Source organism: Seriola dumerili, unplaced genomic scaffold (assembly GCF_002260705.1).
Source record: "Seriola dumerili isolate Sdu_G_001 unplaced genomic scaffold, Sdu_1.0 BDQW01000149.1, whole genome shotgun sequence".
NCBI classification, from domain to species: Eukaryota; Metazoa; Chordata; class Actinopteri; order Carangiformes; family Carangidae; genus Seriola; species Seriola dumerili.
This window is the reverse complement of record NW_019174404.1, coordinates 4,539,213-4,556,313: the sequence shown is the minus strand read 5'-3', so window position 1 is coordinate 4,556,313 and position 17,101 is coordinate 4,539,213. Positions and strand designations below refer to the sequence as shown.

At 40.5% G+C, this 17,101-nt stretch overlaps 1 protein-coding gene across 1 annotated transcript; it reads right to left on the bottom strand.

Annotated features, from left to right (window-relative positions):
• Nucleotides 1-2,986: 2,986 nt before the first annotated feature.
• LOC111225347 (otoferlin-like) lies at nt 2,987-16,858 on the bottom strand. Its single transcript, XM_022750157.1, has 41 exons — nt 16,813-16,858; nt 16,480-16,606; nt 16,326-16,380; nt 16,061-16,192; nt 15,901-15,963; nt 15,716-15,800; nt 15,458-15,617; nt 14,977-15,163; nt 14,686-14,872; nt 14,298-14,521; nt 13,753-13,861; nt 13,324-13,507; nt 12,963-13,083; nt 12,698-12,798; nt 12,514-12,604; nt 12,305-12,421; nt 12,064-12,216; nt 11,720-11,909; nt 11,420-11,544; nt 11,190-11,324; nt 10,027-10,188; nt 9,815-9,934; nt 9,506-9,667; nt 9,182-9,344; nt 8,975-9,048; nt 8,738-8,773; nt 8,520-8,649; nt 8,277-8,345; nt 7,170-7,258; nt 6,863-7,000; nt 6,482-6,613; nt 6,216-6,343; nt 5,944-6,114; nt 5,455-5,615; nt 5,211-5,353; nt 5,024-5,112; nt 4,722-4,820; nt 4,261-4,502; nt 3,992-4,173; nt 3,805-3,905; nt 2,987-3,167 (listed from the first exon to the last, which is right to left on the bottom strand). The coding sequence occupies exons 1-41, from the start codon at nt 16,856-16,858 to the stop codon at nt 2,987-2,989; spliced, it is 5,364 nt and encodes a 1,787-aa protein (XP_022605878.1).
• Nucleotides 16,859-17,101: the final 243 nt, after the last annotated feature.

Here is a 17,101-nt window from a genome sequence, read left to right as displayed (position 1 = left end):
AAGAGGCACAGAGCTATGGGTGATGATGAGTGGATGTCCCACCTGCGTAGGTTTGCTGCCTCGGGGGGCTGGCCCTCTGAGGCAGGAAACAGGCCGGCACCACGCCAGAAAAAGTGGCATGATCTGTATCTGAAGGTAAACTTGGACAAAGTCATGTGCGCACTGTCATAAAACACAAACCTATGCTAAGCTATTAAAAGGAGACACGTTTTTATAAGTCACTGCCAAACAATGTTACGGATTGAGAAATGTCCGATGCAGCTGAGGGGACAAATGTCTCTGTTTGGAGGGACACAGACCTGTAACTGTGGTTTCCATACACACAAGGTACCAGACGTCTCTCATAAAGTTATGAAGTGTTGGTGTTGTATTCTGTATTCTATAAAATTTCACTTTCTTGTCTGTGAACCTCTAGCCTTCCAGCTCTGTCCCTGTGTCATCTTTGGGGACACCACAACCAGGACCCTCATCTGCATCAACATCTTCTTTGTCACCCACCGTAACGCCTGGACGGACATCTCAAAAGCCCATTTTGACGTTGACACCAAATCCTTATCAGTGTTCTGACTGCTCAGGAGGGTCCTGCCTCGGACATCGTGGCAACTGACCTCGTCCGCAGATACAGCAATGCTGGTGTGGCTCCTCCTCGGCTACTTTATCTAGACTGTTTTTTTAACACTTCTCAATGAAATTGTAGAAATTTTCCCCACTTTCAATAGTATCACAGGAAAAGAGCTGGTTGGACACATTCTTATTCATACGGTCCTTATTATAGCTGACCAAAAAAGTAATTTTACTTCTACTTGGTTATATGAGCTGAAACGCATATGATAGACCAAGCCATGCACTTGAGCCTTGTTATCACTGATGATAAGACAAGAAGGTATGTGCTGTTTCCTAATACTTAGCACACTAACAAGGGCACATATACACAGAAAAGAGGACTAGCAGAAAACTGAATGGTTCAGAGATCAATTTAATCATAAATTTGAAAAAACGTACATAGACATATAATCAGGACAACATGACAAAACATTGTTCAAGCAAGAAAATCTGAACACAAACCAACTATGCTAAAAATCCTCACTTATTTATCAATAAATATCCTTAAATATCCAAATAATGGTCATCAGTTATCATGGGTGAGCAACCAAGATTGGGTGGATTTAATGGGAATAAAGAAAACCACATTCCATTAAACAAGAAAAACTGCAGTTATCACACCAACAGAAGCAACATGTTGAGATTTGTACATATTAGACTACATTAATAACCAATGGTGGATGCACTCAAGGTGTATTATTAGTACTGCTATTATAATAGTGCTTGGTTAATAAGGCATCAGTTATTTTTGTCAAATGGTAAATTGCAAAAAGATTCACAAAAAAATACAAATTATTACTGAATGCACACCTTTTGAAAAAGTTATCATCTCCTGGTTTTAACTTAAGCTCCCAACATTTTCTTCACCATGTAACCAGGCATGTTGTACAGGAAAAGAGCCAAGATGGCCAGCAGCAGGAGAGCAGTGAGAATCTTGATGGTCAGCCACCTGTACTGGTCACACACCAGGTGTTTTGCAGCTTTGAAAGGGATGAGGAACCAGAGGAGGGCAATATCGGGACGGCTGGTGGAGCACAGAGACATAAACAAATGTTAAAAAAGGCAAAGCCAGTCAACAATCCAAGGAATCCATTACTTGCAAGCATGATATGAAAAGAGGAGGTTCCCACATGCTGTTACAACCTGAGGTAAGACCTGCGTACCCCCACACCAGGGGCTATATTCTTGTTGGTGTGGAGGGTGGATGAAGAAAACACATATAATAGACAGAGCCAAGTGCTGGAACCCTGTAATTCCAGACTGTATCAATTGTGTTGGTGTCAAAGGTTAAAAGGTCACATTTCACCTCTGACACCAACACAATTTATTTATTGATTCAAATTGCTGATTTAATAATACATCAAATCTTCATTTACCAGATGCTGCTAATTAAAAATGTGCGTTTTGAGTTAACCTGGATATGGGTATTTCAGCTGCTCCTCTTCATTAACTGTTTGGCTACACTGGCCCCCATTTTTACTGGTGATGGTGTTTTGTTAAATCATTCAGTTTTTGTTTGATGAGTTTTGTGTTTTTTCATCTTTAAAGGCAGCTCTCTGCAGGCTGAAACAACTAGCATCCTTCCACAATGTCATACTTGATCAGCCTCTTCTGTGTTGAAAAGTGGTCTGTTTTTTTTTTTACCTAATTTTATTCTTTAGTCACTGTTTATGCTGTTTTTAGTGGTGTTATTGTTTTTTGAGCTGCATCAAATGTTTTACTGACTGTTTAGATAAAGCGGGCTACTTGTAATTGTTATTATCATTATTAGTAGTTTTACTGTTTGTTTGTATCTTTTGTTCCCTTCTTAATTTACGTTATTGTCTTGCATTATGACGTAATGTTTACTTGAGTGGACCCCAGCAAGAGTAGTTGCTACCATGGTGGTGGCTAATGGGAACCCAAATAAATAAATAAATAGATCTTTTGGTTCCACTTTAATGCTACACGTAAGTGATGAATTCAAAACTCATGGTTCATTTTGGAAAAAGCTTCATATGCACACGGAGATGCAATAAAATCATAGACATGTTGCAAGAGACAGTCTTGACTGTGGAATCAATTTGATCAACAGACAGCAAAGAATATCTATCAACAGTATCTTAAAAAATGGACTTTTTGTATCCTGATAGCTGAAGGTCAATACAGGAACATTCATTTGAATAAACTCATTCAGAATAGTGAGGAGAATGTGCTTTTCTGAAAGCATTCTCAAAGCATGTTGTTTTTTCTTCACTCATATAAGGACTCACAGTCTGCTTGAATTATATCACTGATTGAAGGGAAGCTGTAGATAGAAAGTAAGCAGGGAAGAGAGAAAGGTCAGAAGCCATCTGGTTAGTGAAACTGCTGGAACCTTCTGCAGAGGTGTCTGAGCAACATCTCAAGCTCCCAGCATTTTCTTGACCATGTAACCAGGCATGCTGTAGAGGAAAAGAGCCAGCATGGCCAGCAGCAGGAGAGCAGTGACAATTTTGATGGCCAGCCACTTGTACTGGTTGCAGACCAAGTGTTTTATGGCTTTGAAGGGAGTGAGGAACCACAGAAGGCTGGTGTCTGGGCGGCTGGAGGGACAGAAACACACGTGTTCAGTAATACAGACTTTAAGCACAATGGACCGTTCTACTGTCGGGTCTTTTCCTAAGTCAGATTTAAATGTAAATGTAGCTGATATTACTGGAACATAAGATAAAGCAAAAGGCAAGCCAGAAAAACAATTAACAGTATCTTAGATGATTCTAAGCAGAAATACACAAAAGATATGAAGAAACAGCAACTTACCATGTAAAGAAAGAAGATCCTAGGTAAAAGTCCAGAACTTGGTTGAAGTAAATCCGTATAAATGTCTTTCCTCATTTCATGAAATTGCTTTTGCTTATTGTTTTTTTATGTAGAATGTATCTTTCTTTATGCTTTTTTATGTATGTTAAAGATTTCATGTTTTATGTTTATGACAGATTTATATTTTTATTTATTCATTTATTTATTATAATTTTATTTATCATGATATTTATTTAATTTTTTTAACTGTTTTGCATTTGGTTACTTTTTACAGTTAAGCTGGACTGTCAGTCGTTAAAACTGAATGTGTTTGCGTGTTTGTGTATGTGTACATAAAGAGAAAAACAGATCGAAAGAACAGTGTGCAATGTACAAGAAAACAACGTGGACGGTGGGGTGATAGGAGAACATCCTTCATACTTGGGTTTCTCTAGTGGCTCTGGTTCGTTGCGTCCTTCACCAACTGGGTTTTTCTCGGCTTCCTCTCCTGTCAGAAGGTGCAGCTCTGCTTCCACTTTTCCCTGCAAAGACAATATTTGCCATCAGGAGGGTTTACACTAAAGACTGCACCCTGATTGTCACAAAGTCACTCATTACTTTGACATACCGTCAGCTCAAACTCATCATCATCTTCATTTCTGGCCACAAATGGCCACCAGCCTTTGATCCTCTTCTGTTTGAAGATGGAGACCATGGGCATTTCTGCTTCATTTGTCACCATCTCAATGGTGCACTGCTTGGCAGTCTTTGCACCACGTGGGAAACGGTTCAGGTCCAGCTCAATTGCACCTATACAGAGATATTATTTAAGAAAGCTCGATTGATATGGTGGAATAAACAAGAAGTAGTTAACAGACAGATGCCAGTCCACTGTACCTAAGAAGTCATCTGCAGAGAAATGGTCAGCGTCCCACACTTGCAGATTAAGACGAGCTGGAATCTTGTACTCGGTCTCATCCCAAGCAAACATGGACTCCTTCTTTGAGATCACGATCTTCTCTTCTGCCATGAGGTAGTCGAAGGGGTAGACAAAGCGCCAGTTGAAGTTTCCCTCCCCAGTGATGGAGTGGTAATGGACGTCAGTGTCCTGCTTGTCCTCCTGCTGCCCTTTCAACCAGCTGTTAGAGGGAATGATGTGGGATAAAGTCATAAATCCTGAACAAATAAAGTATTGATTTCCATCAGAATTAGAACAGATTTCATTCTCATTTTTAATTTCTATCTCTACGGACTATGAAGTGGCCTTGGTCCAGTTGTGCACATAAAAAAGTAAAGACAGAGAGAAACAAGCAAATGAACAAAACACAAAAGCAGCAACTTATCACGTCCATAATTACCCTCGCACAAATATATCGCTTGATTTCTCGCCAGTAAAGATGTCATCATCCTCGAGAACAACTTCATCTGTGTTCCAGATGATCACCCTCAGTTCAAACCTGAACACAAGGAAAAATGACAAGATAAAGTGTATGATTATAATTATATTATATTATATTACAATGACGGACGACAAGTCCGAAGCACTTTTGGATTAATCCTTCACATTTATTCAAGCAGTACACCATTTTTGGGCAGTTTATATAGTGTATATAAACGCTGCAAGCTAATTATCTGACCCAGTTTTGAAAAGAGCACATACTTCTTTGGTTTCCTTGGTGAAATGTCAAGTGCAGGGCCAGGGGCAGTCATGTCCTTAGGGAACATATCCACCCACATCTCAATTCTTCCCTAATCACAGTTGAACACAAGAAAACAAACTTTCTAGTACAGGTTGTAAAGATGTCTGTTGTGATGTGAATAGAGTTAAAATGAATATATTGACACACTTGTTCAATTCCTGGTTTGTCAGGGTGGAGCAGTGGTCTTGTTTCCACGTGTTCTGGGACGAGTTTGCATCCAACCCGTGGGATCTCCTCCCAGTGCTTCAACACGGTCAGAGCCAGGTGCTCCTCTGTCTGCTTCTTCAATCCTGACAAGCATAACCAAATGAACCCATGCTGTCAAAATCCTATCTTAAAGTGCTATTGTATTGCATTGCAACAAAGGAGTGTGAGTGAAATCCACAGATACCATTTTCATCCTCGATCTCAGTCGGTGCCATGAAGACACGGTTCTCCACCTTCACTCTTCCTCCAGGGCCATAGTGAGGCCCATCCAGTTTGCCATCCTTGCACAGCTTCGCCAGGATGTGTGTGGGTTTCATTGGGTCCCTCCAAACATTGTAACCATGGCTACAGAAAAGAGCAAAAGCAGTTAAGAGTTACATGAATAGATGCATTGAATAAATCTATCATAACTCTGCAGTATATAGTAAAATTACACTTTTTGGAAAACCTTGTCATAAAACCCACAACAAAAGCCATGTATAACAAATATGTGGGGTTTACCATGCAACCATATACAGTTAAGTATTTGAAAGTTAATGTCATGCACTATTACATGACTGACATATTATCTAATGCTACCCGAGTCATCCTTATGCATCACCTATCCTGTGTGAAATCATCTACCATCCATCTTCCACACACTGCTACAGGGAGGTGGGCCTTTGATTCTTACATGGCGTAGTTACATGTGATACCACACGTGGCTCTGTGTTTGCTGTAGAAACGGTTCTCAAGGTCAAGTTTGGTTTCTCCAATCAGATCATCAGTTCCCACCAGGTCCCAGTCATAAATTGAAACCGTGAGTGTGGAATCCATTGGGAATGTGGCCTCCACGTCAAAGGATCTGAACGGAGAAAAAGAAATTCGGCATTTAATACATGCATAACATGGTAAAAACTTTAGTAAGTAAATTTTTGTCATCAGGAATACAGCTTGCCGACTTACTTGCCAAACAAAGGGTTCAGCTGTTTAGAGATGTAGTTCTCTTTGTCTTTGATCTCTGTCTTTCCCAGTTTGATTGCGATGTATGGGTCAGCTTTCCCGTTAATGTCAGCTGGATGCAGATCAGTCGCCTGACGGAAAAAAAACAGGGATCGTTTTAGTATGAAATTCGATAATCAAAGTAATCTTTCTGTAGAATCTGACCCGCCTCGTATATGTGCATCAGTATTCACATTAACATGCAGTGGAGTACAGAATACATATCTCACCCTGATGACATAGATGCGGACGAGGATGTTAATGGGATCGTTGTGAGGGATGTTCTGAAACATTCCCATGTTGGAGTCTAAGTTCATGTCTCTGGGCATATCATCTGACACTTTGTACATGCACAGCGAGCCCTAAAGGGACACAGTTAAACAACTTAATGGTTATATTGAAAAAACATTGGGGAAAACATTTTATCTAAAGACTGTTACATCACATGCAAAACGCTCCACATTCTCTGCAGGTGTGTTATGTTGGATAAACAAAACATTAATCTATGGATAGTTTGTTTTTCTTAAGAAATGGCAAATATATGTAGACAACTGATTTAACCAGAGAAAAAATTACTTCCGTGTATTCAACTATAAACATCCTGCTCTTACTTTGAATTTCCCAACAATCCTGTCCTCATCCGCCACGTTCTGGTCGTCGTCATCGCCACCCTTTCCCCTGAACAGATTAAAACTGTGGAGCCAGTCCTCAAAGTTGTCAAACTCACCCTCCAGCTCCTTAGGATACACCTTTTTTCGTGAAAAACAAAAAATATATATAACAACATGAAGTTGATAGTAGAAAAAAAATACTTCTTCATTACCTCTTCTGTATTTTCACATCTTGTCATGTATGAACAAACAAGTTCATGCTCCTCCAGTTTAAAATGGAAAACACAGTATGTGCCGACTTCAGTACCTTCAACTCATCCAGCTTCGGCTTTTTCTTCTCGAACGGATCGACTGCCAGCTTCTTCTTCTCCTTCTTTCCTTTTCCTCTCTTGGTGCCTTTCACAGGAGAGTCATCGGGTTTGATATCTGAGTACAGGTAAGCGGTGAGGACGGAGTGAGGGGGGTGGGGTGGGGTGAAGGGGTGAAGGGGATGCGGGTGTGGAGGGGTGGGGTGGGGGTGAAGGAGCAGAGCACTCAAGACATGAATTCCACATGAAAGTTGCCAAAACCAGCTGTTATAGCGTAGAACAAGCATGCCATTGAATTGTATACTGTTGCAGTATACAGTTCAGTGGGGATACTGTGGCAGGATCCTCCTGGCAGGCAGCTGTGTGGACTCTGCAAAGCTCCTTAAAGACAAGCTCACAACTTGACCAGCCACAGTCAAATCATGTCAAAGTATATGTATAGTAACATGCACCATATACTACAGTGTATGCTACATTTGCATGCATAATATATTTGGTCACATGATAAACAGTTGATTCTGTGCAGCCTCATTGGCGAAGCACAGAATCGAACATGTTTTTAATTTATCTTATATCACAACAATTAACGCTCATCGTTTCATCAAATTTGCATTGTCTGTGTTTCGATTCGCTGCAATTTTTCTTTGACAACTTTCATGTCAGGCATATGACTAATATGCACATATGGGAGAGAAAAAGCGGTTGTCCCACACTTAGAAATTTGGATTCATGTCAGCATCTACATGGAGGCATTCTCGGGCTACGAGGTTCACTACTGCACTGTAGAAGAAAACACCAGAGTTAGTGAGCTCATAAAAGACAAACATGCATGCACTTCATTTGACAAGTCGAGTAAAATCTATGTTATTTAAACACGAGCAATAGTGTTATTCTCTGCTTGTCTATTCTGTCTTTCATTAGTGCTTGAGAATGACGTCTGAGTACAAAGAGTGCCAGAACAAATGTTAAGACTAACGTGAAGATACTACTCAGCACAGGGCTGACACAGAGGCACATGGAAGTATAGTAGATAGTATGAAACTTTGAAACTGAATACAAAAAACAGTAAGCTACTCTTATTTAAGGTCGTCTGGTTTTACCTCCACCATCTGCAGCGTCCATGTCCTCTTTGTCTTCTGAATCTGAGAGAGCTGCTTCTTGAGCCTTGAGTGCCTGTAAGACCAGAAAGTCACTGTTTTCACTGAGAGCCAAATAAAATCCAACAATTTTTCCCAAAACAACTTTCAAGTTATGAAAGAAAAACTTAATGGATAAAGTTAAATTGTTACTTTTTATCAAGTTGCTGAGCTGTATTCAGAATTTCATTCAAAATGTCTGTGCTAATATCCCTGTCAAGGTTTCAATAGAAGCAAAGTATTTGGACCACCAGTCCAACATGCTCTCGTCAAGTTCCTCTTCCTCAGTCTCATCGCCCTTCTTCCTCTTCTTCTTTTTCCCCTTTCCATCCTTATCGTCATCCTTTTTGTACAAAAAGCATCACACATCTTGTCAGTAAACACCAAAATCTTTCAATTTTGATTTATAAAACATAAAGCAACTACAGCACTTTGCTCACCTCGACTTTGACCACAGCATCGGAGCACTAGGTAGAAAACCAGATTGCATAATGTGAAATCACATGACAATATTTTGCTGGACAATTAGAAAATACTGCAGTTGTCATCGTCATTCACTGATTTGTCTTTCACTCTGTATTTCTTCATTTGTTATTGTGCAAATGCTGTTTTTCAGGAGCTGTCTGTTTTAGTTCATGTCCTTCCTGTGGGATTATTATTTAACTCACAGAGTCCAGTTTGACCACAGTGTCCATCTTCTTATAAGAAGGCTCAGGTTCCATGTTGACGACAATGATTTCCTCTGAAAGACAGATTGACAACATAATATTGTTTATTATATCATCACACACACCGTCCTTCATAGGAACCATATTACACACACACTGTTGTTCCTACATTAAACAAAAAAAATAGACCCGTGTTTTAGTTTTTACCTGTTGTGGACCAGTTGTTTGCCTGCTTATCTGACGCCCTGTAGATGAACTTCCGCAGGCTGGTGACAGCGTTGGAGCCGACCAGAGTGTAGCGACCAAAAGCCCTGCAGTCCACCACTCGGATGTTCAGCGGCGGGTGAAGCAACTCGTTCTCAGGCAAATCCTGACAAACAAAATCCAGAATTAGACAAACTGAGAAAGTACAAGTTTACAGGAATTCATCAGCAGTGCACTGGATGCTTCTTTTCCAATTTGTGTGGAAGGTTAATGTAGGCGTATGGAGTAAATATTAAGTAGGAACTAGTCATTTAAATGATAACATACCACTTCAAACCACTTGACGAGGGTGCTGAAGTTGGGGTTTTTCTTATAGTTGGGGATGAGGGCAGACTGTACTCCCTTCCCGGCACATTCAATGTCCACACGAGGCCGATCCACCTGGGCCAGATTCACTCTCTTCAGGTCTCTCAAGCCCCAGAACAAAACCTGAAGGATAGGAGAGTTCACCAATGTTCATATCATTTTATGTTCATTTTATTCAAGTTTGAATTCTTGAATTTTGAATTTTTGGTCAGTAAATGTCATCACTGACTTTACATATTTTCCTGGTAAATAAATCAATGTTCATGTTACCTCAATCCTGTACTTGCTGAGCACTGGTCTGATCCCCAGTGGTACAGGCAGGATCGGACCACGGTCCATATCTGTAGGACCGTCTATGGGAGGCAGGTCAGCTTTCCCATTGGGGCCAATCTACGAGACAACACATGAAAGCATAATGACACATATGCTTTTGATATGATGTGACAGCTGCAGTCATGTAGGCTCACAGCTGGATGACTAACCTGCAGCAGCTCAAAGGCCGCCAGCATTTCTCCAGCGGTGCAGTTCCCGCGGTAGATCTGATAGTACTCCAGCTGTGGAGGGAAGCGCGGAGGGCCGTAGTGCTCATCGGCCATCTTGACCACAGGCTTAGCAAAGGTTCTGCCCATGAAGTCAGCTTTGCCCTGGAAGCATACAATGGTTAAATCCTTAAATGTCCAAAACATAAAACAGCTGGTTTGAATATTTTAAAGTCTTTTTACTCAAATGAACCCAGTCCATTAGTATTTAAATTACAATGGCTTTATCAAAAAAAGCAAGTAAACGAGGTTGTTTATGGTGTAAATAATTAATTATGTGATTCGTCCAATCAGCAGGAAGAAACATGGCACGAGATGCACATGTTTCTAGATGCAAAGACTATAGATAAAAAAAAACACTGAAGATAAAAGAGACCAAAAGAAAAAAATAAACAAAAGCATGAGCCCTAAAATAACCAGTGAACTGCAAAACAGACACATTTATGTAAGCACATTTATATACATATATATACATATAAATATGCCATTAAATCTCTCTTGCAGTTAGTGGTTATAAAGAGTCCAAATTCTCTGTTGGTCACAGACAAAAAGCACAAAAGTTTCACTTAAAGGAATGCAACAGGTACAAGTCCATCATCCTCATGGACTGTTGTGAATTAGCAACAAGTCCATTGACGTACATCTTATTCCTCTTGCATGCCTTTTAATGCTATTTACTCTACACACATTACAGTGCCTCTACAGTACACCAAGCCATCAGAAGCCACACTCTACTTATCCAAAGGGTCATCCAAAACAATGGTGATATCGACAGGAGCAAATATGAAACTGTCAGTCAGCAAAAAGCATTCTTTCAAATATTAGTCATTACAGATTGACACAAACAAAACTGGTACATGTTCAAACTCCAAGTAACAGAGGAACACAATATTAAGGGCATCTAACACACTGGTTTTAGACTCATTAGTATTTAAGTGACATGTTTTGTCTTACATTTCAACTGAAAGACAGACAGACTTAAATTATTAGGTGATAAAGGTGGACGAGCATGACAAGACTGTTACTATCTGGAAATACAAGCTGTGTGGAGAAAGATTCTTTTCTCATGTTAGTTCAAATGGAAACTATTTCAAAACAACCCTCACCACTGTGTCTTGATCATAGATTTCAATGACGATGATCGGAGGGTCGTCTCTCAGTTCGCTGGCCTCTCCAAACAGCTCCACATTCTCAAAGACCAGCAGCTGGTCCCATGTGGGGCAGAGAGTCTCAGCCAACACCTGGCAAGGAAACAACATTTAAGATGAAGCTGTGCAATAAATCATATTGTAAGGTGACAGATGATTTCCTGTGAAGTCTTTTTGAGTGTGCTTACCTCAGTGACTTGACTTTGTGTTGAGAAGAAGACTCTTGCAAAAGGATCGGACAGGCCTGTGCTGTCAGCAGCGAACAGGCTGCGAGCTTGGTACATGTGGACCCTCAGCTGGAAGATCTGCTTCACTGTAGAGAAGTATTCATAGGATGTTTCAAGATCAAGACATTTGCAGAGATGTTGTTGGTATTATCTCAATTACACATCTCTAAAACATGTAAAAGAAAATTTTAGAAGGAAAGTCTTTATTTGAGACTGTGAATAAGTGAGCATGAGGACTATTGAATTGGTTGATGGTCTTACTCATGTAAGTGAGGCTGATCGGAGGTGAGCATGGGATGCCAGGTCCTTTGGCCAACTTATTCTCCTCAAATCCATTGGGGAGGCCACTCAGGTAGTCTTTGCGCTGCCTATTCAGACCCAGCCACAGATAAATCTCTATCTTGGACTGCACGGTCCAGCCAGCAGGACCAAAGCCTTTCTTTCCAGGGATCTTTAGTATATCAGGACAAAGGGAATAATTTTTTTTATTAAAGCAAAACAGCTTGGTTACAGATGGTGAAAGGGGTTTGATAAATAATTCAGAGTACTTATCAGATTATATTAACTACTCTCTGATTATTTTACAATGTTGTTTGTGAACTCACCCTGAGAAAGATTGTCTTGACTTTGCCACACTCCTTTCCCCTCTCTTCATCTATACTGGAATATAGGATGTCTTTGGAAGGGACACGTGCATAAGCAATGCGCTTCCCATTACTTATCATCCAGATAAAAACATCAGGAACGCTGTGTTGAGGCTGCAGGAGGAAGAACACTCAAATAAAACATGAAACGACCATGAAACGAAACACGCATGTACAACAAACATAACACTGCAGATCTTACTTCGTCAGCCAGGAAGCGCAGCTTTGAGAGGAAGTTTTGAGCCAGCTTGATTTTATCTCTCACTGTGCTTTTCTTCACCTGTGACCTCATGGCCTTCGCTTGCTGGCCGATGGTTTCCTAAAGCCAGAAACAGTCCAGAGTTCAGCAAGTACGAATATTCACAATCAACAAGCAGAAGAAAAGCATTGCTCCTCTATTCATTCACATACCACTTCTGACATGCACAGCTTCAGTCGCTCCCTGTCAAGTTTGGTTCTGCCAGACTGATTCTGGTCCTTGTTTGCCAGCGAAAGAAACTGACTGAAAGAAGAGGAGTTCCATCAGCATGAAAATCCATATAAACCCATTCTTGTGCATGATAAATACAGCATGTTATTATGATGTTTGCAGCACCTGCATCCTTGGCTGAGTTCCTCAAGGACTCCCCTCAGTCTGCGCTCAGGGTAGGTCTTCTCTGTCTTAATGATTTCTTGCACATCATTGAGTCCATCCTCCTATAGAAGCAATGCAACATGCAAGTTTACATAATAATCATTACACTATTTATTATGTAGGTTGTTTCTTACGGCTCACTAAGAAATCACATACATATATTCACCTGCCAACAGGCTAATTAATAAAACTACACACCAAACTTTTGTGTGTGTGTGAGACTTGCCAGTTTATCTGCAATGTTGTCTATAATGTTGGCATTGTACAGCCTCCTTCTCTGATCCTGCCACCAACTCTTGATGTAGATACAAGGCTTCCTCTCAAAATACGGCAGGTGGAAGTAGTTTCTGTGAATTAGAATAAGAAACAGGAAGCTTAAATAAGAAAGCCGGCTGGTTAAATGTGAAAAAGAATGTGATATGCAAAAAGCAATAATGTTAAACTATTAAACTACTTTAAACTTTTTTTACTACCTAGAAAAATTTTTACAAATATCTAAATAGGTAACTGCAATCCATGTTTATTACCAGCAATGATTATGTGGGAAACATCTTATTGCTCTATAATAATGATATTTCTGCCCTGACCGATCAGTGATGACGGGTTTCATGGGAGGTGTAGTTGCCACTGAAGTCAGGTCTCCGTCATCGTCCATCTCCTCCTCACTGGAGTTGTGAATCAGGTCAGTTTCTTCTTCGTCACCATCGCCTCCGCCCTTCTTCCCTTTTGTTTTTGGCTTGACAACTCCATCAATCTCGTTTCCGTAGTAACCTGGCAAACAGCAGTGTTAATAGTTGCATAGTTATGATAATTAGCAGGTATATTTGGGCTCCAAAACTCTTTGATTTCACATGAATTACAGTAACAATAGTTAGATTAGTATATTAAAAATTCATTTTTCCACTTCAAATCTAAGAATTTTTAACCAAAAACCTGCACATCCACTAACTAAAAAGAAAAAGAAACTAAACAGGACAAGATTTCAAACATGATAATGAGTAGGTAATGGAAAATACCTATGGTGACCTCAAAGTTGATGGGCTTATCACCAATCTTTCTGTCAATCATTGTGGCCTCGAGGAACGATCCAAAGAGGAAAAATTCCTCAACCTTCCCAGTCGCGGTCTGTGAACCAAACACGTGTGAGTGTCTGAATGTGAGTAAACACTGTCCCACTCTCTTCACTTTTTCTTCACCGAGTAAAATTTAGAAACCAAACAAGAAACGAATTCATCAAATGTTGACAGCTGTTGCACTTTGATAACATATAAAGTGATGTAGTGGTCCTGACAATCCTGTAATACAAGCTGTTGCACAGTGAGAACTGAATCCCTGAGGGCCCATGGATACGGTCCCTCTGTGCTCAATTGAATTTGCTGTGTGAGTTACATTGTCCGGCAACAAAAAGAAGCCACATTAATCCAAACAGCATGTTAATAATGCACCAGGTGGGCTAAATAAAGACAATTAATAATTCACAATAACTGCAGCACAATGACCTGTCAGCATGGAGGAACAATTAACTTCCTCTGCATGGCTGCTCATCGAGGCAGGGACCCACCTCTGAGATGTTGGGTACTCCCTCCAACTGCACCTCTGTGGAGCTGGTAATGTCAGGGGAGGAGGGGTCCAGGATTTCCACACCCAGGCTGATGAGCAGACGGGCCCTGAAGGACACCCCCTCTCCAAGTCCTTCGTTTAACTCCTGGTACTCGTCCATCAGGGTGTAGGTACGGGTGGAGCCGTACATGTTAACCCAGGCAGGTCCCAGTGTGGGAAGGAAGCCTTTGAAATACAGAACAGATATAATTTGAATCTGATGATTTGCAATTTATGGAAGGAAAGGTCCTGCCTGACAGATGCTTTTTATACAAATCCAATCTTCCAAGTTTCCAAAATTCAGGAAGGAGAACTTGAAAATGTTTTTAAAAGAGAAAATGATAAACCACCTTTGTCCCCATCGTTGGCAATCTTCCGCAGGTCTAGGAAGTGTGTTCCTATAGCAACATCATTCACTTTATCAGAGTCGCGGATCTGGATCTTCATGCGTTTGCACAGTGGTGGAAACATCTCAGTGAAAACAATTTGCTCATTCCAGATGGGCTCATAGCAGCTCTTCTGAACTGATGTTTTCCCCTGTAATCACATATTACAATCCTCATTTATGCCTGCATCAATTTGGGGATTGCACTGTAACAGCAATATGGGACAATGATTGTTTGAGATCTTCTATCACTCACCTTCTGCCCAGCAAACTGAACTTGGACATAAGGATCAACCAGGTCCTTATTTTCTCCAATGAAGGCCTTTTTAACATTGGCCATGATGCTAGTGTTCATTCTTGGGAGTCCCTCTGCTCTGTAGATCTTCAGGTAATAGCGAGCCCACTGTCGCTCTGCAGGTACCCCCTCAGGTAATAAGAGGTTGCTGAAACAGAAATGGGAAATGATGAAATTGGATAACAAAGAAGACACTGGCACACAATGTGGTGCTGAGAAAAATTCAGGACTGCAGGAATTTCTACATTCATTTTGAAAGATGAAAGTATAATCTATGATGGATTTCATTACTGAGAATTGCATATATTAAAATATTCTACATACTAACACAGATGTGTTATGTTCAGTTGTTGGGGGCAATATTTGGAATATACCCAGAGCCCTTCTTGAAAAGGTAGCTATTGTAAGATTAAAGAATCATGTGTGATGAAAATGTATTTACCCCTCTATGTCATCTTCATCAGACTCATTGGCCTTGTGTGGGGTCTTTATAGTGTCGCCTTTGGCCACAACTGCAACGTCACACCTAACATAGCCTTTACAACCCGCTGTGATGTCGTCAGGGTCAGACAATAAAGCCCATTTGTGGTAAAACTGATGTTCTGCAAGAGGAAAAAAAAGACAATAAATTCTCCAAACAATACCTGTATTAGTGGTACTGATTTGTAATATTGAGGCTGATTTTGTGTTGATCCTTTACCTGGCTGGGAGTAGATTGTGCCAACATCCAGTTTAAAGGTTCCAACCAGTGTTCCACTGCGCAGAAGATTTTTAGAGTGGATTACCTGAGGGCGGATTAGGGGAAGTAACATTGCACCATTAAATACACTTGTCTTGTAGCAAACAAGGAATTCTATAAATCAATGAATGAATTAAAAAACTTACAGACAACTTCAGGATTTTGTCAAACATCACATCTGGGGGGACGTGGAAGTCGAACACAAAATACTGGAAGAGAGAAAAGAGTTTGTGATGATGTCACAGTATTAAGCCTCTATTTAGATAAAATGTATATAAACACAGTATGTTGTAATGACTGACTCACTTCATTGTAGTATGGGCAGTTGGTTGATTCCTTCATTGAGGTGTACTTTTTATCGTCTCCGATCTCCACACAGACCATTGGATCCATGTTCAGTCCCACCAGCTGTCTGGCCTCAATCACTGTCACACTCACCTGGAATCAAATGATCAGGTGATACTGACTGGCTGGTTGACTGATTGATTGATTGATTGACAATGTACCACAAATAAGATTAAAAAGTAAGAGCAACCATGCATGTGCCATTAAAATGATGGGTTTCTCTTACTTGGTAATCTACTGGTCTTCCAGAACTGGGCTCCATCTTTATGTCTGGCTTAGATCTATGAGACAATGACATGTTAAAAAAAATCAGTAACAATCTTCAGACAGATGCACATGATTAACAATGGCAGACATGTCCTCAACAGGACCATGCTTGCCTCTTGTTTGATACATTGGTGGTGACAGCCGTGACTGAGGCCAGTGAAATGGTGTCAGGGTCTGGTCCTCCTCCCATGAACATGCCCTGGCGATCCAGATTTTCTGTCTCCAGAATAGCTGGCTCGTCTGGAGACCAAATGAGGGGGACACACAGTAAGGACAACTTGTACTAAAACAAAAGTACTTTGACACTGAAAGCTTATCACATTTTATTCTGAAGACAGTGGGACTGATAAACAGACCCCAAAAAGCTAATAAAAGCATTGAAAATCAAGTCACACTGCATTTGTATGTTGCAGGATTACAATTAATGTAAAGTTAGCTACTGATACCTCCATTTCTGTCCTCCTTGTGTCCACGGTGCTTACTGCGCTTCATGGTGCAAAACAGTTCTTTGTGTGCTCTATGGGAGGAATTCAAAGTGATTAAAATGGTTTTCATAGACAATCGCTGCACGTTTATGAAGTTAACATTGATACAGATTTTGTTGATGTAATTACTTACAGTAGATGTCTGTTTTATTAGCCACTTGCGCTTCATTTAAAAACCAAGGACGTTAACTAATTTCTATGTATGTTCTGCAGCCAGAACCCCAAAAACAGGCATATAAAGCCACAACAG

Coding starts and splice junctions, on each gene's coding strand:
- LOC111225347 (XM_022750157.1), bottom strand. CDS start 16,858: ATGAAGCGCAGTAAGCACCGTGGACACAAGGAGGACAGAAATGGAG. Junction 13,508..13,752: donor CAACTTTGAGGTCACCATAG/GTATTTTCCATT, acceptor GCTGTTTGCCAG/GTTACTACGGAAACGAGATT. Junction 9,935..10,026: donor CGGCCTTTGAGCTGCTGCAG/GTTAGTCATCCA, acceptor GTTGTCTCGTAG/ATTGGCCCCAATGGGAAAGC.